The sequence below is a fragment of the Pieris brassicae genome, chromosome 8 (genome assembly GCF_905147105.1).
Source record: "Pieris brassicae chromosome 8, ilPieBrab1.1, whole genome shotgun sequence".
NCBI lineage: Eukaryota > Metazoa > Arthropoda > Insecta > Lepidoptera > Pieridae > Pieris > Pieris brassicae.
In genome coordinates this window covers 19,653,963-19,680,657 of record NC_059672.1, presented here as the reverse complement: position 1 = coordinate 19,680,657, position 26,695 = coordinate 19,653,963, and the positions used below count along the sequence as shown (strand labels likewise).

Sequence of the window (26,695 nt, the reverse complement as noted above, 5' to 3'; positions counted from 1 at the left end):
AATTGTTTATTAAGAAAAAATTCAAAACAATGTTTGAATTTGAATTGTTTATTAAGAAAAAATAGAAACAATGTTTGAATTTGAATTGTTTATTAAGAAAAAAATAGAAAAATGTTTGAATTTGAATTGTTTATTAAGAAAAAAAATTAAACAATGTTTGAGTTTGACATGTTTATTAAGAAAAATTAAAACAATGTTTAAATTAGATTTTTTTGAAAAAAAAAGAAAATGACGTACGTCTAAATATAAATATTTGTAATTATAGATTTTTTGACTATTTTAAAGTTATTGTCTGTTTTACTTCAAACTGGCATAAAGTTAAAACGATTGCCTAATATATATATATAAAAAAAATGATAAACTATATAAATGAATTCCAGCTCCGTGTACCTGTCTGTACGTGATCGTCAGATACTGGACTGGCATTTTGCAAATTTGGAGTTCGCCAATGCCACACCCCTCGCCAACCTGTCGCTGAAGCATTGGGACCAGGACGACGACTTTGAGTTCACCGGCAACCACTTAACAGGTAATTTAATTAACTGCTTCATATTAAACTAGAAAGAAATTGAAAATTAATCCGGCTATATAATTTTTGATTAAATTTCTTTATCAATTTAAACCCCAATTACACTGAGTTAACATAAACATTTTGCGACTACCGCCTTATCGTTAACCCACAATTTCGTAACGTCAATCGAGCATTGGTCGTTCACACTTATTTATTTATGTTATAACATGCTGAATCAAAAAATTAACGTCACACATCCATCAATTATATTAAAACATAGAAATTACAAACTAAGAGTTACTTCCTTACTCATGGCTGGACTGTATGGGCTGAACTTGAAATATTTGTGGAAGTTCAGTGAAGGTTGAAACGTTAGGAAAAATAAATAATAAGTGAAGAAAAATACTGAAAAGGAAAATTGAATTTTCCAATAAAATGTTTCTGAGCAATTTTTGATGGCTTCTGCCTTTTTACAGGAATTTTTTACACTTGCTTGTCATATATGCCTTCAGAAGTTTGTGTTTCACATCTATAGTATGAGGTCCGATCTCTTTGGTCTGTTTTAAATAATTTTTATTGAGTTTTGCTTAGTATATTAAAAATTAATGAACAAAGATAATGTGAAACAGTCCAAAATACGATGAAACGGTTTAGCTTAGCTCACATAAGCAGACTACATAGCGATTTTAATGCTCAATCCATCTTGATAGCACAGGAATATGACGCCTAAAGAGAACTAAACCTTTTGAGTTAATAAACCTAGTTTAGTGAATACAATGAGTAAGTGCGGTATCTCGGACATATGAACATAGTGTCAAAGTATTAATAAACACTAAGACTGTTAATGAACATTACCTTAGTTTATCCTAGTGGATGTGTTGTAGGCAATTGAGTCAACATAATACTACGTATAAGTCATAATTATTGTATAGGTAATTGTAATTCAAGTTAAGTCACTCTCACTCTCTTCTTGTGAACGTTATTTTCGAAAAAAAAAAGTTTTGTCATAATTTCACCGAGTCACCTAGTTTATTAATATATTAATGTTAGTAATTAGAGTAGTGTTGGCCTAGTTGCTTCAGCGTGTGACTCTCATCCCAAAGGTCGTAGGTTCGATCCCCAAAACTAGAAGGGGAGTGTGGAACTCGACCTCCACCACACTAGAACACTATTCAGAGAGTGAGTAACACAAACTAAAACCACCTCGGCTAAGTTCCTACTAGGCTTTAGAGAGGCACTGTCGTCGTTCTCGTAGTGGCTTCAGCGTGCGACTCTGAACACTGACGTCGTCGGCTGTGCACCAATGGATTTCCTTTCTATGTGCGCATTTTAACATTAGCTCGAACGGTGAGGAAACCGGCTTGCCTTAGACCCTAAAAGTCGACGGCGTGTGTCAGGCACAGAAGGCTGATCATGAAACTGATTACGAGATCTGAGGCCCAGACCTAAAAAAGGTTGTAGCGCCATTGATTTTTATTTAATAATTGAATTGTACGAAAAATTAAACAATATATCTTTATAACTTGTTTAAACCTATATGATTACGATTATTCCCATATATTAAGAACTACCTTCTTGAATTTGTAATTAGCTACTATTTATATATATTAATTGTGAGTCAATTAACCTTTGGCAGAGCCTCAAATGTCTGTTTATACATATTATTATTTATATTTTTTCTTTGGATTTTATTTCATTTAATTTAAGTTATTCATGTTAAATTGAGTTTTTTTTTTGTAATTTAATTATGCACTTCTTGTACTTTACTCTCTGTTGGTGTTCCTTTTTTTTATTGTCCCATATTAGGGTTGCCTGGAAGAAATCGCTTGTTAGCGATAAGGTCGCCTGTTGCCTAATAACTTATGTGAGCTACTTACTTTTTGTTTTTTGTTTGTATAATTATGTATATGTTGTAACAAAGTATAAATAAAAAAAGAATCCTTGGTAAAACAAAACAACTTTAGTGAGTTGGCCAGGAGTCTTCTATCTACAAAGTCTCCGTAATAGGGGCTCCATGATTAAAGTATTCGATCATTTCGATCCCTTGGGTTTCCCGGGAGAAACAGTCTTACATTTCTTCGGAGTTGGAGATGACGGTCTTTGTGCAAGTCATGGACTGTTCTTTCGTTTCCTGGTTATAAAGGCGATAGTCCATAGTCATCAATCGAGTTAAAAATCGGTGAAGATCTTGTAACAAACACAAATAGCTTTGTGAATTTTGCATATGTTTCACGGCGTTAAGCATTAGGGCATCCAGCGTGTTGACACATTTTTCATACCCAAATGGTGGTGTTATATTATAGACACTTCATAGAAATCTTCATTTGTTCTGCTATAAAACAAAGTAACACGACGGTACTCCAAGAATTCAACTTTTTAATCATTTGTTCAGACACTACCGATGTAGGGAGTCCCGGGGGGCCTGCTACCCGCTAAGAATTTCTAATTAATTTCTCTTGAACTCAGTACACTAACACGAAAACGTAGAATATGTAGGAGTATGAACCCCTAATGTAGCTCAGGTCTTGATTTTTCAGCTGCGTAGTAAAAAAATCTAGCAGAGATATTATTACCTAACTTCAATTTTACCCATTTCTAACAACAACTGTCGTTATTGGAAACTTTTGGTCTCTTCAACTCGGTACACTAACACGAAAACGTAGAATATGTAGGAGTATGAACCCCTAATGTAGCTCAGGTCTTGATTTTTCAGCTGCGTAGTAAAAAAATCTAGCAGAGATATTATTACCTAACTTCAATTTTACCCATTTCTAACAACAACTGTCGTTATTGGAAACTTTTGGTCTCTTCAACTCGGTACACTAACACGAAAACGTAGAATATGTAGGAGTATGAACCCCTAATGTAGCTCAGGTCTTGATTTTTCAGCTGCGTAGTAAAAAAATCTAGCAGAGATATTATTACCGATCTTCAATTTTACCCATTTCTAACAACAACTGTCGTTATTGGAAACCTTTCGTCTCTTCAACTCGGTACACTAACACGAAAACGTAGAATATGTAGGAGTATGAACCCCTAATGTAGCTCAGGTCTTGATTTTTCAGCTGCGTAGTAAAAAATCTAGCAGAGATATTATTACCGATCTTCAATTTTACCCATTTCTAACAAAAACTGTCGTTATTGGAAACCTTTCGTCTCTTCAACTCGGTACACTAACACGAAAACGTAGAATATGTAGGAGTATGAACCCCTAATGTAGCTCAGGTCTTGATTTTTCAGCTGCGTAGTAAAGAAAATCTAGCAGAGATATTATTACCGATCTTCAATTTTACCCATTTCTAACAAAAACTGTCGTTATTGGAAACCTTTCGTCTCTTCAACTCGGTACACTAACACGAAAACGTAGAATATGTAGGAGTATGAACCCCTAATGTAGCTCAGGTCTTGATTTTTCAGCTGCGTAGTAAAAAAATCTAGCAGAGATATTATTACCTAACTTCAATTTTACCCATTTCTAACAACAACTGTCGTTATTGGAAACTTTTGGTCTCTTCAACTCGGTACACTAACACGAAAACGTAGAATATGTAGGAGTATGAACCCCTAATGTAGCTCAGGTCTTGATTTTTCAGCTGCGTAGTAAAAAAATCTAGCAGAGATATTATTACCGATCTTCAATTTTACCCATTTCTAACAACAACTGTCGTTATTGGAAACCTTTCGTCTCTTCAACTCGGTACACTAACACGAAAACGTAGAATATGTAGGAGTATGAACCCCTAATGTAGCTCAGGTCTTGATTTTTCAGCTGCGTAGTAAAAAATCTAGCAGAGATATTATTACCGATCTTCAATTTTACCCATTTCTAACAACAACTGTCGTTATTGGAAACTTTTGGTCTCTTCAACTCGGTACACTAACACGAAAACGTAGAATATGTAGGAGTATGAACCCCTAATGTAGCTCAGGTCTTGATTTTTCAGCTGCGTAGTAAAAAAATCTAGCAGAGATATTATTACCGATCTTCAATTTTACCCATTTCTAACAAAAACTGTCGTTATTGGAAACCTTTCGTCTCTTCAACTCGGTACACTAACACGAAAACGTAGAATATGTAGGAGTATGAACCCCTAATGTAGCTCAGGTCTTGATTTTTCAGCTGCGTAGTAAAGAAAATCTAGCAGAGATATTATTACCGATCTTCAATTTTACCCATTTCTAACAAAAACTGTCGTTATTGGAAACCTTTCGTCTCTTCAACTCGGTACACTAACACGAAAACGTAGAATATGTAGGAGTATGAACCCCTAATGTAGCTCAGGTCTTGATTTTTCAGCTGCGTAGTAAAAAAATCTAGCAGAGATATTATTACCGATCTTCAATTTTACCCATTTCTAACAACAACTGTCGTTATTGGAAACCTTTCGTCTCTTCAACTCGGTACACTAACACGAAAACGTAGAATATGTAGGAGTATGAACCCCTAATGTAGCTCAGGTCTTGATTTTTCAGCTGCGTAGTAAAAAATCTAGCAGAGATATTATTACCGATCTTCAATTTTACCCATTTCTAACAACAACTGTCGTTATTGGAAACTTTTGGTCTCTTCAACTCGGTACACTAACACGAAAACGTAGAATATGTAGGAGTATGAACCCCTAATGTAGCTCAGGTCTTGATTTTTCAGCTGCGTAGTAAAAAAATCTAGCAGAGATATTATTACCGATCTTCAATTTTACCCATTTCTAACAAAAACTGTCGTTATTGGAAACCTTTCGTCTCTTCAACTCGGTACACTAACACGAAAACGTAGAATATGTAGGAGTATGAACCCCTAATGTAGCTCAGGTCTTGATTTTTCAGCTGCGTAGTAAAGAAAATCTAGCAGAGATATTATTACCGATCTTCAATTTTACCCATTTCTAACAAAAACTGTCGTTATTGGAAACCTTTCGTCTCTTCAACTCGGTACACTAACACGAAAACGTAGAATATGTAGGAGTATGAACCCCTAATGTAGCTCAGGTCTTGATTTTTCAGCTGCGTAGTAAAAAAATCTAGCAGAGATATTATTACCTAACTTCAATTTTACCCATTTCTAACAACAACTGTCGTTATTGGAAACTTTTGGTCTCTTCAACTCGGTACACTAACACGAAAACGTAGAATATGTAGGAGTATGAACCCCTAATGTAGCTCAGGTCTTGATTTTTCAGCTGCGTAGTAAAAAAATCTAGCAGAGATATTATTACCGATCTTCAATTTTACCCATTTCTAACAACAACTGTCGTTATTGGAAACCTTTCGTCTCTTCAACTCGGTACACTAACACGAAAACGTAGAATATGTAGGAGTATGAACCCCTAATGTAGCTCAGGTCTTGATTTTTCAGCTGCGTAGTAAAGAAAATCTAGCAGAGATATTATTACCGATCTTCAATTTTACCCATTTCTAACAAAAACTGTCGTTATTGGAAACCTTTCGTCTCTTCAACTCGGTACACTAACACGAAAACGTAGAATATGTAGGAGTATGAACCCCTAATGTAGCTCAGGTCTTGATTTTTCAGCTGCGTAGTAAAAAAATCTAGCAGAGATATTATTACCTAACTTCAATTTTACCCATTTCTAACAACAACTGTCGTTATTGGAAACTTTTGGTCTCTTCAACTCGGTACACTAACACGAAAACGTAGAATATGTAGGAGTATGAACCCCTAATGTAGCTCAGGTCTTGATTTTTCAGCTGCGTAGTAAAAAAATCTAGCAGAGATATTATTACCGATCTTCAATTTTACCCATTTCTAACAACAACTGTCGTTATTGGAAACCTTTCGTCTCTTCAACTCGGTACACTAACACGAAAACGTAGAATATGTAGGAGTATGAACCCCTAATGTAGCTCAGGTCTTGATTTTTCAGCTGCGTAGTAAAAAAATCTAGCAGAGATATTATTACCGATCTTCAATTTTACCCATTTCTAACAACAACTGTCGTTATTGGAAACCTTTCGTCTCTTCAACTCGGTACACTAACACGAAAACGTAGAATATGTAGGAGTATGAACCCCTAATGTAGCTCAGGTCTTGATTTTTCAGCTGCGTAGTAAAAAATCTAGCAGAGATATTATTACCGATCTTCAATTTTACCCATTTCTAACAACAACTGTCGTTATTGGAAACTTTTGGTCTCTTCAACTCGGTACACTAACACGAAAACGTAGAATATGTAGGAGTATGAACCCCTAATGTAGCTCAGGTCTTGATTTTTCAGCTGCGTAGTAAAAAAATCTAGCAGAGATATCATTACCGAACTTCAATTTTACCCATTTCTAACAAAAACTGTCGTTATTGGAAACCTTTCGTCTCTTCAACTCGGTACACTAACACGAAAACGTAGAATATGTAGGAGTATGAACCCCTAATGTAGCTCAAGTCTTGATTTTTCAGCTGCGTAGTAAAAAAATCTAGCAGAGATATTATTACCTAACTTCAATTTTACCCATTTCTAACAACAACTGTCGTTATTGGAAACCTTTCGTCTCTTCAACTCGGTACACTAACACGAAAACGTAGAATATGTAGGAGTATGAACTCCTAATGTAGCTCAGGTCTTGATTTTTCAGCTGCGTAGTAAAAAATCTAGCAGAGATATTATTACCGATCTTCTAAAAAACTAAAGAGAATTTTTTTTAATATTATTCGAATGTCGTGAAGTGCCATTTCCTTTCGAAGGTTGGCGATTGTCATGGGTACTTTTAAATATGAATGCCGCGTTTCTGAACAGTGACTTGGTGCTTTGGCCATACCATTGTCTAAAATTCTTCAACCAAGACGTGCGTCTACGGTCAGGTCTCCTTCTGCCACATTGTCTTGTATGCTTAGTTGAAGGAATCGTATTTTATGGTGTAACGTTTGCTATTCTTAACCTTAAGCATTTCGTTCTTTGCACTCTAGCACGGTTGGATTTCGTATGCGGTCCAAGACTTTTTAATCATACGTTGACCAACCTAGATCCCGATGGTTCCAGTTTTTTGGACTTCCAGTGCTTCCAGTTGTTAGTCTCCGTCCAAGATTCTATACCATAGAACACCATGGACCATAGACGTAGCATGTATATTTAGTCGTTTTTCACAAAGTACTTTTTTAGTTTCGTAAATATGTTCCGCGCTTTTTCAATTCTACAACAGATTTCGATGTTGACACCCTTTTGCGCTGTGCCTAGTTATTTTATTTTGTAGTTATTGTATATACCAGCCAGGTGTTTTTTTATTTATTTCCAAGAAATGTATCGCTTATGTCGCTTGAAACATGGGTTTGCGTGGTTAATAGACCGGCATCGCTATCGGTTAGAGTTAAAAACGAGTGATCCTCGTGTATATAGCCTATACTTATCTCAAGGCTGATTGAGCCATAAATCACTGTCTATTAGTGACGACGTTCGATGATTGACGTATTGCTAATTCATACAAAAAATTGTTAATAAGTTAATACGAACTCTATTAGGTCTGAAGGTCAATATCGGTCTATAAATACAGCCAATTCTTTTCAGAAACGTACGTATACGTAACCAACGCACGCGCATTTGTTGCTCTAGTTTATTGATAAGGAGAAAATTTTTGTATGTCTCATACATAATTAATTTATTAAGGAACCGAAATCAAAGATTAATAAAATAAATCTTTATTTTTTATGTTAATATCTTGATTTAATTAATTTAATAACCACCCATTAAATACTAGATAAATAATAAAAAAAGGTCTCCTCGCTCAATGAAGCGAAAACATCAGCTCTGGGGTCACCGGTACCATCTACCAGGAGCCAACTTAAATCTATAATTAGCATCTTTGTACTGGAACTCCACGGCCCAAGAGTTTCGACTCTAAAGGGGAAAAATATACGTTGAAAACATTTTTTTAACCGGATTAAAGCTATTTGTATTATTATAAACTTATAATTATTTACATTATTTTTCCGAAGTTTCGCGTGCTTTACATAGGCGTGGTCACGGAGACTGGAAAAGGTGTTGAATGCCAAAGTATGAGCTGTAGCCGTAGAGAAAGTTGTGTTATCTGTACAGCTCTGATACTTTTCTTCTTGTTTCAATGTGTAAAAGCTATTTTAACCATAGACAAAATACATGTTATTGATTTTTGCGTCAGCTTTTGTGCTTGTCCGAGGGAGTGAGACGGGGCTAACGTGTCCACACAAGTCGGATCCCATATCCAGGCCAGTTCAATCCTCCAAGGGATCTAAGTGGAGGCCGCTTAAACGAAATTAATATGTTTTTCCATACATTTTTATATTAAGATTAATAAAAAAAATCTTTGTACCGTTTATGCCCATTGTTGATTTAAATTACTTTGTGTTATTGTATGTGATGTAGAAACACTGAGGGCGCTGTTAAATTTCTCATACATTATTACATCTGTAATACAAACCAAAATACTATACATATTTTATATGGAGACGAATACTGTCAATTTATTATTCATTAGGAAACTCCCAATACGTGATATTTGATATTAATACGGAGCAAAATTCAAACATTCATATTTCCGCGTTCAGTTAAACACGTATTGTATTATGAAACCGTATATATTTACTATAAATGTATACGTTACATATACCCTGAGAACATAATATACGTAAATATAGTATTTCGAGGAGATAAAGGCAGCCGTAGGCTATAACTTCAATTAGACGGGCTCTCTTGTTATCGTTCGCGAATTTCTTTTTAGGGTTGGCTAAACCAAGCATTGCCGTACCTAGTTATGTGAAAAATGTGTTGCTAGTAACAAATAAATACATATGAATCACCTACATCTCTCGATTTCTTATAGTTTTTTTATACATTGTTTCAACACTGAGACACCATTACGATATAGCCTAACTTAAGACTAATAAGTCTAACCTAATTTACTAGTAAGGATATTTCCTTGGGTAGAATGCCTGGCGAACCCCGAGGGCCCATCTTAAGGGCGTGTGAAGGGCTGAGGTGTTTTTAGTGGGTCGGGTCTCGCTACCCCTCTGAATAGCAGAGGGATTTGAGTGTAGACCCAGCCCCACAGTCCCCGCGTATCCTTGGCGCGGGCCTGCGCAAGCGCATTTTCACCTCATAAAAAAAATAGTAAGGATATTTAATATACTCTTCTTGTAACACTGCTTAAGTGGAAGAGGCCACTCTGTTCTTGTGTTTCCATTTTTTTATTACAGTTTAGCAATTAAGACTAACGTGACTTAACACCAATTCAAATGGTTTTGTCCTTTTGATGTTTGCTCGTTTGTTACGAGTTTTTATACTAATTTAACACTAGTTGTCAATAAATAGACGTAGCAAAAAAGTCGACAGCATGATTGACAAAAGGTCATGTAACTGCTCTAGAAATTTGAGACCTAAAAAGATTTAGCGCCACAGATGTGTACATTTTAAATATACTTGCTCGATGCTTAGTTGACGACCCTAGAGTATAGATGCGCTATTGTGTCACTTACAAAAGATCTAAGGAATATAAATATCTCAATTCCGTATAAGGAAATATCACTTCTATCTTACGCATCCACTGTCCGCTATTTTACACGTAATCAATAAATATTACAAAAGTTTTGCGTGGCTCGGTAACCAGCAAAAATATTTAAGAGTATTTTAATCTGAAAATTGTGTTATATTGCCAATTCTTGTGGTCGTGTTTCGTGTCGATAAACACTATAATTTCTTTGTATTCCACAATTCCATACATCGTTACTTCTGTGAACTGACATAATTATTCGTAAACACGTGTTTATTTTCCTTACGTAATTGAGCATTTATGTTTTGGCAGGCAGTTTTCTCAAAGTAAGAGTTCGAACGAGGCTTTCGTCAAAAAAAAATAAAATGTTAATTAAGGAACATACAATACATGTATCACTTATTCCACGTCATTAAATTTGAATAGGCAGACATCCCTACTCATCGGCAAAGAAGACAGAGGATGTAGGCCGAGAGAAAAAGCCGGCGTAAAAAATTCTACCCTTTTAAAATAGCATTTATTTTTAGCAGTAGTTCATTAGTAGCCTTGAATTGTAGAAATACTTATTCTAGATAATTTACGTTCATGTACAGTGGTTGGTTATTTAATGATACAACATATTGTAACAGCTACAATTTTGACCGCTTTATGATCACCTTATATGTAAGCGTGTATGCATCGTTACCTCACAAAGCAGATGGGCTGGAGTGAGACTTGGTATTCAAGATACTTTTGATATGTGTCGGCCATATTTGTTCGCGAGTGGGTGGTATAAGATGACATCTCAGTTGTTGTGTGTTATATATATTGAACGATTGTTACCGTTCTCGTGACTACTATGCGATTTAAATGCATATTTGGTTGTATGATCGTGTTCTTGTACGGTGATCCGGAACGCTGATATTTATGATTACCTGCGACGGATAATTTTCCTACAAAAGGCTAACTGTTCAGGTCTGTATGGTACCGTTTTATTTACTACGAATAGCAGGAAATGTTCTCAATATTATCATAATAATTTTATATTTTATGTTGCGATGCTCGATGCTTCTGGGACCCAGATAGATGAACTTTGAAAATGTGAGACAAATCTTTGTTTCTAATTTATTTTATTATTATTTACTCCTTAAGATGTCATGTGGAACATGGTGTAATGGTTGCAGCTCCTTTTTTTGGGTTTTTGCGGCTTTCAGGGTCAAGCCTGTCTTGCACACCTTTATATCTTAAAATTTCTCCCCGGCCAAGTCTGTCCTTATCAATGTGATTAACGGAATCATTTTCAAACGGATTTATTTTTTACGGATTTCTCCGTGATTCCAGATACAGCGTATCGATTCTTTAAAGACCAGCAACGCACTCGCGAGCCCTCTCGCATTGAGAGTGTCCATGGGCGGCGCAGTATCACTTAACATCGGGTGAGACTCATGCCCGTTTGCCCCCTATTCTTTAAAAAAAAAATATATGTCTACGTGTTTTTATGTAAATGAACTGAAATAAAATGATTTTAGTTGAGGAGGTTATAGAAAATTTACCAAAATCCTCTCTTTTCGAGTTTTCTGATGGAATTTGATGTGATTATTCAAACTGCCTTCAACAGCGATACAATTATTGTAGCGGTCATACAATTTTTCGATATCATTTTCATAATACGATTTGACTTTAGCCTCAAAATAGGGTTCACTTGCGTAAGTAAAAGCTTCGGCAGTAAATGAAATTTTAGAACGTTCCATTTTTTTACTGACTTTCATTAGTTACATTAACTTACCTATACGTACAAATGATATTTTGATTTCACCCAGTCTAAATTTTATTGGCATAACATTGCATTAATATTAATAACTTTGTGTTTCCTTCTATGGTATCTAGTTATTTCTTTTCCACGGTGCATACAGATACAGTGAATAATATAATCTGTTACGAATGAGATATGGCATCTAAAACGAGTCCCCGAGGTGGCGGTCGTAGCCAAATGAGAGTTTTATAGGCAGGCTCGCGGCGGCAACAGGTATTTGATAAGCCCATGCGTGAGGCAATAATGAATGTGATACAACACAGCACTTCTAATTTATCATTCTCTATGAATATATTGATCGTGTTGTCTATGGCTTATCAACTGGATAAACAGCGATCACTATCTTATTTAGACTCTTGTATTTTGCAGTGTTTTTCAAGTAATTTACGTCACTAATAATATTATGATTGGAAAGAGCTCGTATAGAGGTTTGGCGTATTATTCTAAATTTGATTGACGCTCGTGTATAAAGTACTTAATAGGTCAAAGGGTTTCAAAGAAAATTTCGATACCATTGTCACCGCGACAATAATGAAGTGTTTAGTATTATTATATTCAAATGTGGCATTTGGTTGGTGAGGACATCAATCGCGACGGATGCCAGCACATCGGGGGCGTGGATGAATAAGCGATGTGGCGACGAATGGCTCTATTAAACTAGGTATTGTTCGGTGATCGCTCGTTGCGCAAGAGCATTGTTCACTCACGCCTTTCACGAGTTTCACCGGTCCAGAGTGTTCACGTAAATACCTAAGTACATGTATGACGTATAGAAAATTGCATCTAGGTGAATTGTAAAAGTACGTCTAAACTGAGAGCTTTTCAAGAAAGCCATTTTCAAACCAGTTCTATGAATTTGTTATTTCAATGGAATAAACTCGATCACTGGCGTCGGTGCAAGTTAAACCACTATGTTTAATGTAATACAAGTTTACGCTAATGGCATCTTAAAGAGTGCGTAAAGAGCTGGTGGCAAATTGCCAACTCTTGTACGTTTTGTTCGAAGTAAATTAGAGATAGGTATCTGTTGTCTGCGAAGCATTTGTAATTTATCTGTATTGTTAGCGGAAATCTTTGTTTCGCCCGCAAAGACAGTTGTTAGCGGGAGAACGGCTTAGTAACTAGTCCATCGCGATAGGTCGGCCGCTGTTTTGCTGGTAACAAGAATTTATGTGGTGCGATGTATCCATGCTGGCATTTAGTGCGTATAATTGACAAGCTCAAGGAAATACCATTCAGCGCCTAACGAGTGCTTTATGATTTCGCCTTATAGAGTCATAGATTAGTACAAGATTTCGTAAGATACGGACACTTATAGTCCCTCGTGTTTCGTAAATAACGCGGCATTTGTAATGTACGTATTAAACGCTTAGTTTGTATTTAGTGAAATAGTTTTGCAAAACAGGGCGGTAGGGACAAATCGAAATTTAATTTTAACTTAATAATCGCATTCGTTCAAATTTTGATTATTCCACGTTAGTTCATCGGGCCTCCGCTAACTTTTCCCTCATTGTTAAAGTTGTAATCCTCTTTGTGAATCGTAATTGAATTCACTGTTATGCTAATACTCTGATTTCCCATCTTATTTCGTTAATAGAGGTCTGTGGTAAACCAATTAAGGGAGGCTTTGAGGATTACACAACTTGTGTCCATGGATAGTTTAGTCCCTATGCCGGTAATTTGTTTTTAAAACACCCAGAAATATATACATACACTTTCGTTTTGCATAATCCCGGCCATTGATTGAAGCTCTATTATTTATTAAACCAATCAATTTAATAAATAAATCAAAGCTCTGGGCCTCAGATTTCTGTATCTGTGTCATGCTCATTTGGTACGTCTAATGTACAAAGGTGAACAGCCAGTGACTGACATACGTCGTTTTGGGTCTAATGCAAGCCGGTTTTCTCAAGATGCTTTTCTTTAACGTTTGAGCGAATGTTAAATGCGCACATAGAAATAAAGTCCATTGGTGCATAGGTGAAGCTCGAACCTTCGACCTCAGGGATGAGGATCGTACACTGAAGCCTCTAAGCCGTCATTACGATTTAATTTGTAATAAATGCATGCTCTCGAAATTAAAGCGTGTATAACACGTTGAATGATTTTTGGTGAGTGGAGCTTAACGGAAGCTTGATTCCGAAACTCGGGTGTAACGTATTTGTCGCTTTATTGCGCTCACAAGGGGACTTAGAATTCCCCTGTACGTACTCAGTGTCTAATAGCGCTGTACTGCGGTTTTATAAACGCTGTAGCGACCTGTATAACATTCCGCAGACATCTTGCAATGTCGTCTCGTTGAATTTATTACGCTCGACAATACATGGAGTTTGAAAGCAATGCAAATGCGCCACGAGTTACATATTAAATTCTTATGGACGAGATTTGTTTCGTTAGCGACTAGTTGTCTAAAAGTAGCGATAAAATTGCCGTTTGATGGTTTGTGATTTTCGTGACTTACATTCGTAGAACGAACGGTATATTGCGTTGGAATGTACCGTAGTTATACATTTACTAAACCAATTACATTAGAAAACGCGCTACTGAATCCTCTGCCTTTTTGGGATTTTATAAGGTTTCAGTAGAAATTGTGGATTTACGTAGTAAGCAAGTGTTCGGTGTACGGTTAGCTACGGTTGGGAAATTCGGCGGCGTGTAACGATAACCGCTCTACCGTAATTTTCGTGCCTTGCGTCGCTTTGTCCAAATCTGCCGCACTTTTCACTTGCAGCGTTAAATTTTATTTTCTTTGCCTAGCAATGGAATTTGCATTTGGGTGGCGAATATTCGGAATAACATCAAAGTTCCATTTCTAAGTTTAATTTCGTATATGATCAATACTGATTTAGTACAATTGCACAAAGATTTGAATATTTATTTACGATAGTGAAATTGTTTTTCGCTAAAACACTTTATAGAAGACACGTCATATTATAACTGATATGACGTGTGTAACATAAGTGACGGACGATACAAATATATGGTTAGTATTTTGCCTGCCACGAATAGTGTTTTGGAGCTAAGATAAAGATTCAGAGGTAAGCTTAGCCCGAACTGTGGTTCCATGTGTTAATGACATACTTATTACATATTTATGTCTGCATTAAGAGTCCTAAGAAATCCCTGTGTTCTCATGATGTATTCCTTCAGCGTGTAAACCAGCGCTTTTTTTGAAATAAGAAGAAAGATATACAAATATGAAACAAAACAATTATAATTATAATGTTAGGTATGCGAGTCAAGCGGCACGCAAAAATTGCAAAATAAACTTCTAGTTCCAAAGGAATGTTTATGTTACAATTTTGTTGAATCCCATAATGAGTGTGATGGTAAAAACAATACTAGGCAGTCATGAAATTTCGCACCAGCGCGAGATTTGTAGATGTATTGTGTACGTTTTGGTGTGATCTAACGACTATTAACTTAAACAAATGGAATAAGTTATCACTACGATAGGCACCGTATCGTAAGTTTGACAGGTGAGCTTTTGAGTCTTTGGTTTTAAGCATTATCAACAGATACTCAGTCGAGGACGTATACATATGAGAACGCTTAACCAACGTAACTATTTAATAATAGGTAATCCAATATTGAGGAGAATTCAAACGAAGGCCTTAAAAACGGGTCGAAGCGGTCGCCCTGAAATTGCCAGATGTCGCCAGTTTCGTAAAATGAAACAGTTGAGTCTCTGTCATTCTTTTTTCCCGCGCCGCCTGTGAAAAGCCATTTATCAAGTTTTTATAGTAACACTTGTTTTAATTTATGCTTACACTAGCTTCCGAGTGGGCTATCTGAGTTGCGACCTCATTTGCAAACTACACTTTTTGCTTCACTTTCAACGCTTCAAAATTTTGAATTTGTGTTATCTTTACCCGTTAAAGCTTTCAATGTTGGTTTTTAACGTAATGGTTATGAGGATTTAATCAGTGTTAGTGTAGTGGTTAGACGCGATTGGCATCATGTTCCCTCAATAGTGCGTGTGTGTCAGGCATAGAAACAGACACGGTAAAAACAAAGGATTGTGAGAGATAGGTTCTTTTTTATAGAACAGGAGGCAAACGGGCAAAAGTGATATTGTCGCCTATGGACACTCTATGTATGCGTCTTTAGAGTGAACCTTTTATGAACGAACCTAAGTCGAATTGGTTCGGAAATACTTCAGTGATTCTACATAGAAAATGCCTTGAACATCAGTTCAGTTGTATTATTTCATGTTTACTCTGAAAGTATGATTGTTCCTCTGATTCCCATACTATGACTTTCTATGTACATCTCAACATCAAAAACAATAAAACGAAATATTGTTAGTTATTCATTTCTTCTTCATTCATTCATTCATTCAAATTTTTATTGAAAGTATAATTAATGATGCTATTACGGCGGCTACTTGCGATGTCAAGTGCATATTCAATAAAATATTGCGCAGCGGCGCTTTAATTAAGGCTGGGAGTTTTACACATACTTTAAAATCAAGATAGCGGTTAAATCGCAACTGTGATAATTAATCTACAATTAAACGTGAACTTGGAGTAATTTGAATGTGCTATGAAAATTGCGTTAATTTGTCTTTATTTATCGCGATCGAAACGACGGTGTATCAAAGCAAATTTTAGCAAGGTTTCAATTCCAAACATTTAAAAATTGTACGTGGGTATAAGTTCTATATGTGATATTTGAATTTCGAAAATTTCAATTATATAGCATATATATATACCTGCTGTGTTTTATCATCGGACGTCGAGGCAGAATACAAAATTCTACCTATCACCTCGACGTCCGTCGTTCCACAAGTGACCATTTCTTAAGGCAGCTTTTGCCGTGCACCACCACTATGTGGAACCAGCTGCCCACTGAAGTATTTGCACACCGATTCCATTTAGGGTCTTTCATGAAAGTGCGTACCAATTCTTAAAAGGCCGGCAACGCACGTGCGAGCCTTCTGGGAATGACGTCCGTCGTTCCACAAGTGACCATTTCTTAAGGCAGCTTTTGCCGTGCACCAACACTGTGGAACCAGCTGCTCACTGAAGTATTTGCACACCATTTCCATTTAGGGTCTTTCATGAAAGTGCGTACCAATTCTTAAAAGGCCGGCAACGCACGAGCCTTCTGGGAATGTGAGTGTTCATGGGCGGTGGTATTACTTAACATCAGGTAATCCTCCTTCCCGTTTGCCCCGTTTTGTTAAAAAAAACGAGTAGCTTAGTGAAACAAAAGTTACTTAGAATATTGTTATTATTTATTAATTTATGAATGCTTATGAGCATAACCAAAATGATTAGCTAAATTTGCAATAGTGACTAACACATAACAGAACCTCTTGATCTTTAAAAGTTTTAGGTCTATTTAAATGTAAAAACTTATACAGAACTAAAACTTGTAAAGAAATTCGATAATTCGTTACAACTTCGATATGACTTAGCTTATTTCAGTTACATTTATTAGTCTTTGTTGAGTTTTACTCGGGTTACGTTAGACACATTTTTATTTTGATATATACTTTTTGTTAATTATATACTATATTGATAATAGTTACGTCCACTATTTAGAATTTTATCGTGAGTATTTAGTGCGTTTTTGAGAACTATCGTGAGGCAAGGTATTAGCATCAGTCTAACCTCTCTTTGTTCCCAAACTAATAGAATATCTCCAAATCCTTACGGCTGATAATATTGTGTGCCTTTCTTCCTGGTAAGAAGATATTGTAACGAGGTATGTGCTCAGGACTTATTATTCTAGTATAAGATTGTGTATCGACGGCAACCGAACCGTTCTTTGTGGCACATAATTTTTTGTTAATGCTGTTAAAGTCAGGATTCGTCGAAACCCCATTAGGACGCAAAAAATCATATCGCGAAAAATGAATATTCCCGCCACGACTCTGTCGCGTATTATAAAACAAGACCTGAAAGTGTAACAAGATACAGTCTTGGTTTTTTTTATAAATATGTTCCCTGCTTTAAACGACACGCTGACATTGAGTCTCTTAAAAAATATTTGTAGAAAGCTGTGGCGAAATTTCCCCTGGAAACAGTGCGTAAATCCATAGATTATTGGTCAAACATCTATCTGTATAAAAGTAAAAGGTAGCCATTTCGAACAGAATATTTTTTTACTGAGACTTAATAAACATGTAGGAATAAATTTTAATAATCATACATTATTTAATTAACAATAAAATGCATTTTCATTTGTAATTTATGGCTGGTTTAGATATGTATATGCTACTTGTGAACCGCTTTTCATTTATCTAAATGACAACACTACCTAAGCATTCCCTTTCATATCCCTGTCACATTTACACTGTATTATTATGCTACAACTATTTTACATGTACATTTTAAGTTCTCCTAACAACTAACAACTGCCGAAACCACACGACGAATCCAGTTTTATATTAACTTTACTGGCGTCGAGTGTCGTGACCACTACACTGGAGTGGGAAAGTTTTAATCTATCGTGTGTTCGCACTCGTATTGTTCTTTATTCTCGTAGTGATTATGTTGATTTGTATATGTTAATTTTAATCGGTTTCACAGGAATTTTAAGTACTTAGATTTTCGCTACATTTAGGTAGAGCATTTCGCTTATACGATTTGGTGTACGCGTTATATGAAATTTGGGTTATAAGTTATTTTAATATGTAACAGTTACTTTTGGAACACGTATTGGCCAAAAGTTTACGATGTCTATATTAAACATTCTGAATAATAAGTTTCAACATCTACAGTTCTCCCTTCGCACTTTAAAATCCACTATTCGTTTAGTTTATTATAATTATTCTTGGTTTCATGTGTTTTACTTTCGTTAATGTTATGCCTGTTTAAGAAACTGCCAAACTAAAGTGGCAGTTTTGCTTATTCCAATGAATGTACGAGTGTGTCGAGCGTTTTCATATGTTTGGTAATAAAATGAAATCTCGTATTATTTATTTTATTTTATTTATTTATTTACACTTCGTTACACTACAAAATAAAAATAAAAATTAACATAATTAAATCAAAAGGAGGGCAACTGGCGGCCTTATCGCTTACGAGCGATCTCTTCCAGGCAACCACTGTGAGTAAAGAAAAAAGAAATGTATTAAATAAGATAGGCAAGTAGTGCAAGATACATGTAATACACAGTTATTAAGACAAAAACTAAACAGGAATAAGATATTAAAGATACATTAAAGATAGAAAGTAAAAAAGACACATAAATCTCGATAATTTAAGATAAGTCTCACGTCAGTTAGTAGTTAGTAAGAAAGTTAGGGATACGATGTGGACAGGTAATGTTTGTACAGAAGAAATTTCAAGGAAGATAAAGAAGGAGCTAAGCGAATAGGGACGGGAAGTGAATTCCATAGCCTAACTGCGGAGACCTTAAAGGAATCGCCAAGAAAGGAGGAGTTACTATTATGTGACTGTTATGTCAAAACAACTGAATTAAGAATTATCTTTAATATTCCTCTGCGTATCTTTATATTTATCTTACAAGATGCTTGAGGATAATTGGTCCAAAATCGCGCGACAAGTACTGGTCAGTTTATGAAGGTTCGAGAAACGATTTGTTACAGCATCGGCGACGACACGAGGCCCAAACAATAAACGTATCCTAACATTGCCGGATATTGTCCGAACGGATTTTATTGCTACATATTTTATAAAGACGAGTGGAAAGCGGCCTATGCGATGGCACTTTTACGATGCTTCCAAATGAATTTTTAGTTTTTTTTCCCTCAATTTAATTATGTATAATACAACGTAACATTGTAAAGTTATTTCAAAGTTACCTTTCCGCAGTTGCCTAGATATCGAAAATCACATTCAGTTATAACGAATAATTAAGAGAGGTGTGAAATAGATGAAACGTTAAGCGAACAATTACCGAGCAGTCAGTCTGCCGAGTTCCTTCAACAGAACCTCATTATCGGAGGCGTTAAAACGTGAAAACGGCCGAGCCCTGAGGGCAGCCACATCCGGAGGAACCCTGCCAGTTTCTATGGCTCAGGGAAACCAATTCAGATGCCAAATGCAATGGAATTTAATGAGCGCCCTTTATTCTATGATTTTGGATGGGCATGGAAAATTATTCCAATAATAATGATTATTAAAATCATGTCATTGCCGAATGCGAAGCGAATAGCGATGAAAGGTGTCTATAGATATATATTTTTAGTTTTTGTTTAGTATAGTTAATGTATAATAAGAGCAGTGGCTTCAGCGTGCAACTCTTTCCTGAGGTTGTAGGTTCGATCCCCGGATGTACACCAATAGACCTACTTTCTATGAATACGTATGAAAACGTCGTAAGGAAGCCAGCTTGCCTTAGACACACAAAGTCGACGGCGTGCCACAGGAGGCTGATCACCTACTGGCCTATTAGTTTGACAAACGATCATAAATATTATACAGAAATCTGAGGCTCAAACCTAAAAAGGTTGTACCACCACTGATTTTTATAGGTAATGATAATTTATTAAATTTAGTATTTTTGTCTTAATGTATTTTTTACAACAGATTAAATACACTTAAACTGTCATCTAGCTCTAAGTCAAATTTACTCTGTACGGATGATATTTGAGACAATGATCGTTAAATTTTCCTCTTAAATAAACAGTAAGATGAGAATCGACCATTGAACCTTTTACTGGCATTACGCGGTTAAGTGTTCGCTTTCCGATGTCTGGGATGCACTAAACGATTTTTATAATATCTTATATTCTCGAGTTACAAAACATTTTCAGGTCCTTAAAACTTTGTATTTCTTATAGACAGCTTTGCAAAGCCTATTCGTAAATGAAAGTTCAGGTATTGATGAACAAACTTATTAAAGTTAAGAAAAACACTTTTTGAACGGATTAAAGATATGTATTATATAAAATTATAGTTATTTACATAATTCTAAATTTTAATTTTTTTTCCGACGTTTCGCGTACTTTTCAGCGTGCGTGGTCACGGTGACTGAAGACGAAAGGTGTTAAATGTCAAAAGTATCGCAGCTGCAGAGAAAGTTGTTTTATCTGTATTTATTGCCCCGAAGTTGGTATCGACTAAAAGATGACGGGTTTTTGCAAAAAATATCATTATAAGTTTTTAATAATAATACATAGCTTTAATCCGTTCAAAAAGTGTTTTTCTCAATGTGTTAAAGATATTTTAACAAAAGACAATACTATGTTAAGTTTTTAACAAAAGACAATACTATGTTAAGTTTTTAAAAAATTCACTTGAGTAGATTGCCTTTTATATACTAATATTTAAAAATAAATCTAAAAAGTAAGTACTTTTTTATATTGTCCTAATCACTGCTTATATATGTTTTAAATACTTTGTTTTGCTCCACTAGTTTTGTCTAACTATATTTCTTATCTAATTGTTTTCTCACAGTGGTTGCCTGGAAGTGATCGCTCGAAAGCGATAAGGCCACCAGTTGTGATCCTTTTTATTTAATCATATCATTTGTTTTATTTTTCCGTACATGCTACGAAGTTTTAATAAATAAATACTTTGCAAACAACGTTGAGTAATGATAATATGTAAATTGCGCATATTTCTATTATTTAAGTAACTAGATTACTGTAAAATATTCAGTGAATTAGCGCCAACTGTCTATGTATGAACTGCTATGATTGCAATATCCAAGCTTATGGGACCATAGGCATAAGCGGAATAGTAGGCGTTAGTTTAATCTTTAAATTTTCTTTAATTGTTTTTTTTTTAAAGAATATAAGAAAATGGGCATGAGGCTCACCTGATGTTAAATGATATCGACGCCCATGGACACTCAATGCCAGAGGCCTCGTAAGTCCGTTGCCGGCCTTTTAAGAATTGGAACGCTATCTTCTTGAGGGACTCGAAGTCTCGAAGAATTGGTTTGGAAATACTTCAGCTGATTCATAATCGTGGTGGGTGGCAAAATTTGCCTTAAAAAAACATTATCAATTATTTAAAACGAAGTAATATTATTGTATATACAATGCAGGATTTTAAATATTATAGCTGTATTCATTTTCAGTCATAGACGTACATGTGCCTTTTTTCATATTATTTTAAATATATACAATCCTGTTGAAATCACACTACTTACTACTTACAATAAGGGAAAGTATAAAGAACTTCGTTGTAATAAGTTAGCGGCGAGCAACATGAGTTTCAACTTAGCGTAAGTCGTCCCGTACCTTGGAAAATGGAATTAAGGGGGCCAGCGTTGTAAGCGCATTATTACAACAACACATATGGAATACATAATGCTCAATAATAAAAATACGTTATTAAACACAGAGTCGATTAGTCTAATAAATACTTGCGTTTATTTGTATTAAATTCATATTTACGGCAAAAAATAACGTACAAAAGGCTGATCAACTATTTATGAAAAACACTAATTTTATCTTCATTGGTCACGATGTTATATGTATGTGAACGAATGGTTTAAATTTAAATCATTTTACGGATATCTTGTTTAAAAACTTTTATTTTAGTGTTCACAGTTAAGCTACCAACGAAAAAATATTAACTAGTATAGTATTGTCTTTTGTTAACATAGCTTTTACACATTAAGAAAACACTTTTTAAACGTTATTATTATTATGTAAATAATAATACATAGCTTCAATCCGTTTAAAAAGTGTTTTCTTAATATTAACTAGTATTTCAATACTGGCATCACAGACTATACATTAAATGACACACCGTTAACATAGTATTGTCTTTTGTTAACATAGCTTTTACACATTAAGAAAACACTTTTTAAACGTTATTATTATTATGTAAATAATAATTATTTTTTAATAATAATACATAGCTTCAATCCGTTTAAAAAGTGTTTTCTTAATATTAACTAGTACTTCAACACTGGCATCACAGACTATACATTAAATGACACACCTTTAACATAGTATTGTCTTTTGTTAACATAGCTTTTACACATTAAGAAAACACTTTTTAAACGTTATTATTATTATGTAAATAATAATTAGTTAATAATAATACATAGCTTCAATCCGTTTAAAAAGTGTTGTCTTAATATTAACTAGTATTTCAATACTGGCATCACAGACTATACATTAAATGACACACCGTTAACATAGTATTGTCTATTGTTAACATAGCTTTTACACATTAAGAAAACACTTTTTAAACGTTATTATTATTATGTAAATAATAATTATTTTTTAATAATAATACATAGCTTCAATCCGTTTAAAAAGTGTTTTCTTAATATTAACTAGTACTTCAACACTGGCATCACAGACTATACATTAAATGACACACCTTTAACATAGTATTGTCTTTTGTTAACATAGCTTTTACACATTAAGAAAACACTTTTTAAACGTTATTATTATTATGTAAATAATAATTAGTTAATAATAATACATAGCTTCAATCCGTTTAAAAAGTGTTGTCTTAATATTAACTAGTATTTCAACATTGGCATCACAGACTATACATTAAATGACACACCGTTAACATAGTATTGTCTTTTGTTAACATAGCTTTTACACATTGAAAGAAAACACTTTTTAAACGGATTGAAGCTATCTATAAACTTATAATTATTTTACAGTCTGTGAACACATACTAGTTAATACATACGCTTAATCACCTAATACGCATACGCTTTGACCAACCGAAAGTACTTGCGAAAGAAAAAAGATTATTTCCAAGATTGGTACGCGAAGCCATTGAAATAAAAAAAAAACACCCCAATACAAATATTGAGCAGCGACGTGTAGAAATATTTGGAAGTTATTCTCGAAAAGATTTTGCCTATTAAGCGGAAGTAAAAAAGATCCCTACGTAAAACACGATTTTAAAATTTTACTTATTCTCTGTTCTCGTTTGATTGTCATAAATATTCACTATGCAAATGCGTTTGTAACCGAACGGATTGTAGGAGTCAAACTACAGATTACTTGTACGATTTAATTGAAACAGATGGTTTAACTAAGGACTAACTGGATATTCTTCCTGTTACTGTTACTAAAACCACTTCGACTCGTTCTCATATTGTTAAAGTATGGAATGAGAGACTGAAGGATATATAAGGCCTGGGAAAACAGCTGACGGATGCCAAACATTTAGATAGCAGTTTAATAATAATAACACAAAACACGCGAAAAAGGGCTAACGACTTAAATGGGCTTACTGCGAAAAGCATTACTTTCAGATAAACTAGGAAGATTCTTTAAATAAAACAAAGAATTCAATTGTTTATATAGTTTAATGATTATATGATATGCTACCATTAGGGAGCGTTTTGGAGATTCTTGACCCCCCCCCATGGAACATGCCCTAACGTTTCTGTATCCAATAGTAAAACGTTTCGTGACCAACCCCACTGGACTCTTTATACATAAAACTTAACATTGTGTGGTGAAAGGTACTGGATAGTGGAAAATAATATTAGCTATAACGTGTAATTCAATCCCCGCCCCGCATCGTAACGTTTTACAAGAGGACACCCCCCCCCCCCCAAATTCGTTACGTAATACTTGAATACACTTAAAACAGCGAGACAGGAAAAGGAAGAATATTCCAGCGAGTATAAATCTGCATCAGTTTGTGTATAATGATCGACAATTTTAATGAAATTTAGTAACAACGGAAAATGTTTAAGACGTCCAAAAGTTACATTGAATTTGGTTAAAATACCCTGAATCAGATACAATCTATTTATTACACAGTTATTTCAATCGAACTTTCATTTATGATCATAATCACGAATTAAGATTTTCAATGTATCAGCATTTATATTCAGATGTAACTAATTCAATGAATTAATTAAAGCATTACTAATGGAAGTGTATCGGATCCCTGTGTTCGGATTAGTTAATGTGAATGTTCGGGATGACAGTTAGGAACGCCCGTCTATGCAAATTTCATTGTCTAATGCGCCACAACCTCGACTATAAGTGCAGGCCTACACGCGACGGTCTACCAATGAATATTTACGGAGTGACATTAGCCAGACGTTTATTGCACTGTCATGCATGCCATGAATACATCAGGCGTCTTTGCAAAAGTACTCAGCGCCCACAGTCTTGATTTGAGTCTTAATCGCTAGTTTCATTATTTTGAAATGTCGTTGATAGCGTCTATTGAAAGTATTTTAAAGAATTTAACAGTAATGTAATCACATTACCTTTCCTTTTCTTTTAATATCACAATAAGTTGGATGTTGTTAAGTGAGATGTGGCTTATTGAAGGACACGCCTGTCCAGGAGAAGACCATTTAACTGACGCTTAAATTGGGTTAATTTATGTAATGCGGTTTAGGGAAGATGGAAGGGGGCAAGGAGTTCCACTCATTTTAGCCTTCATGATTAAATAATTTCGTTTATTTAATTAAATTCGTTCCATCATCCACCACCACTATTATGTGAAACCAGTTGCCCACTTAAGTATTTCTGAACCAATTGCGGTACTCCAAGCACACACTTGCGAGCCCTCTGGCATTGAGAGTGTCCCTGTGCGGTATCACTTAACATCAGGTGAGCCTGCTGCCCATTGGCCACCTTTCTATAAGAAAAAAGCCTAATCAAAATGTCGTTTATAATATATATCTACTCAAAAATAAATGCATGTAAATTAAGATTTAAAGAATTATCAAGGGTGTAGAACGGACGAGAGGATCGCAATACAATCTCCGTCATTTTTAAATCGCCAAGTTTCTTTTGTTTTACACACTGTAAGGTTCCAAACATTACATGCTCCACATAATATATGTTCTAATTGCTTACGTATACAAAGTAACTAGCTCATCAATCTCAACGTGTATACTATTTTAGTACAGTGTTTTTTTTAAAATCCTTGTTAAGATTTTATACTAGAGCCTGATAAAAATAATGGATGCGCTAGATTATCACATTTTGTACGCTTGTACTGATCGATCATGGACATTAAGGTATTTAGTTGTGCTGTTATGTAAATTAAATGTCTTGTCACCTTTTATCAGAGAACAATGAGCTCAAATGGCTATGGCCTACATTGTTAATAGTTCGTTACCTTTTAATATTTTGTCGGAGTGTGATGAAATTGGTATAGAACTGTCACACCAAGTGACGCATGGACGCATAACACAATATTTGTCGATTCCCGGTGAAACAAATTACTCAAGAGGGTTGCTAGAATGGATTTATATGATCAATGCGTCAGAGACAACCTGTATACTTAATAACATTAAAAATACAGTTTTAAATAAAATATATTAAAAGACTCTGTTATTAAGTCCTTAAGTCCTGCATAATATAGATGACACCTGTAGTTTTCTAAAAGTAAAAATTTTCCTTAATGTATACCAATTATTGATTTATACCAAAGTGAAAAATCATTTATTCATATAGGTAACACAATGTACACATATGAACGTCAAATAAAAGAAATAAAAATGCTTCTGATTTTGCATTTACTGCCAGCTCTCAAATCAAGGGCGTAGAACGGAAGAGAAGAACTGGCAATAAACTGTACGACACTATTTTTTAATCGCCAAGTTTTTTTGGTTATAGAAACTAGTATTGCAATACATATTTTATGTTCTTGTACTTAAACTAATACAGCATAATATATACGAAGTTCATTGTAACATAGGATCACACGAAACTTTCACTTGCAAGTGATTGACGTGAACTCTCAACCCAACAACTGATTCAATTCAACATAGTTATTCTTCCCAAAAAGATCAAGCTGTTATATTGTTGGGTAGTTGACATTCAACTGTTTCATTTTACATATTAATTTCATACTAACAAAACATTTAACACAACTGTCTTGTTTCGTTCATATATAATTTTAATTTATTAAAATAATATAAATCAGTGGCTACAACCTTTTTTAGGTGTGGGCCTCAGATTTCTGTATCTGTGTCATTATCATTTGGTCTCAATCTAATTAGCAAGTAGGTGATCAGCCTGTGCCTGACACATGCCGTCGAGT

General features: G+C 34.9%; 1 protein-coding gene across 1 annotated transcript in view; it reads left to right on the top strand.

The window, feature by feature from the left end:
- LOC123713842 (lysine-specific histone demethylase 1A) overlaps nucleotides 1-26,695 on the top strand; it is a 345,388-nt gene that overhangs the window by 7,613 nt on the left and 311,080 nt on the right. The window contains exon 10 of the mRNA XM_045667729.1: nucleotides 381-529. Coding sequence (XP_045523685.1) covers nucleotides 381-529 — 149 coding nt within the window. The remainder of the gene's footprint in view (nucleotides 1-380; nucleotides 530-26,695) is intronic.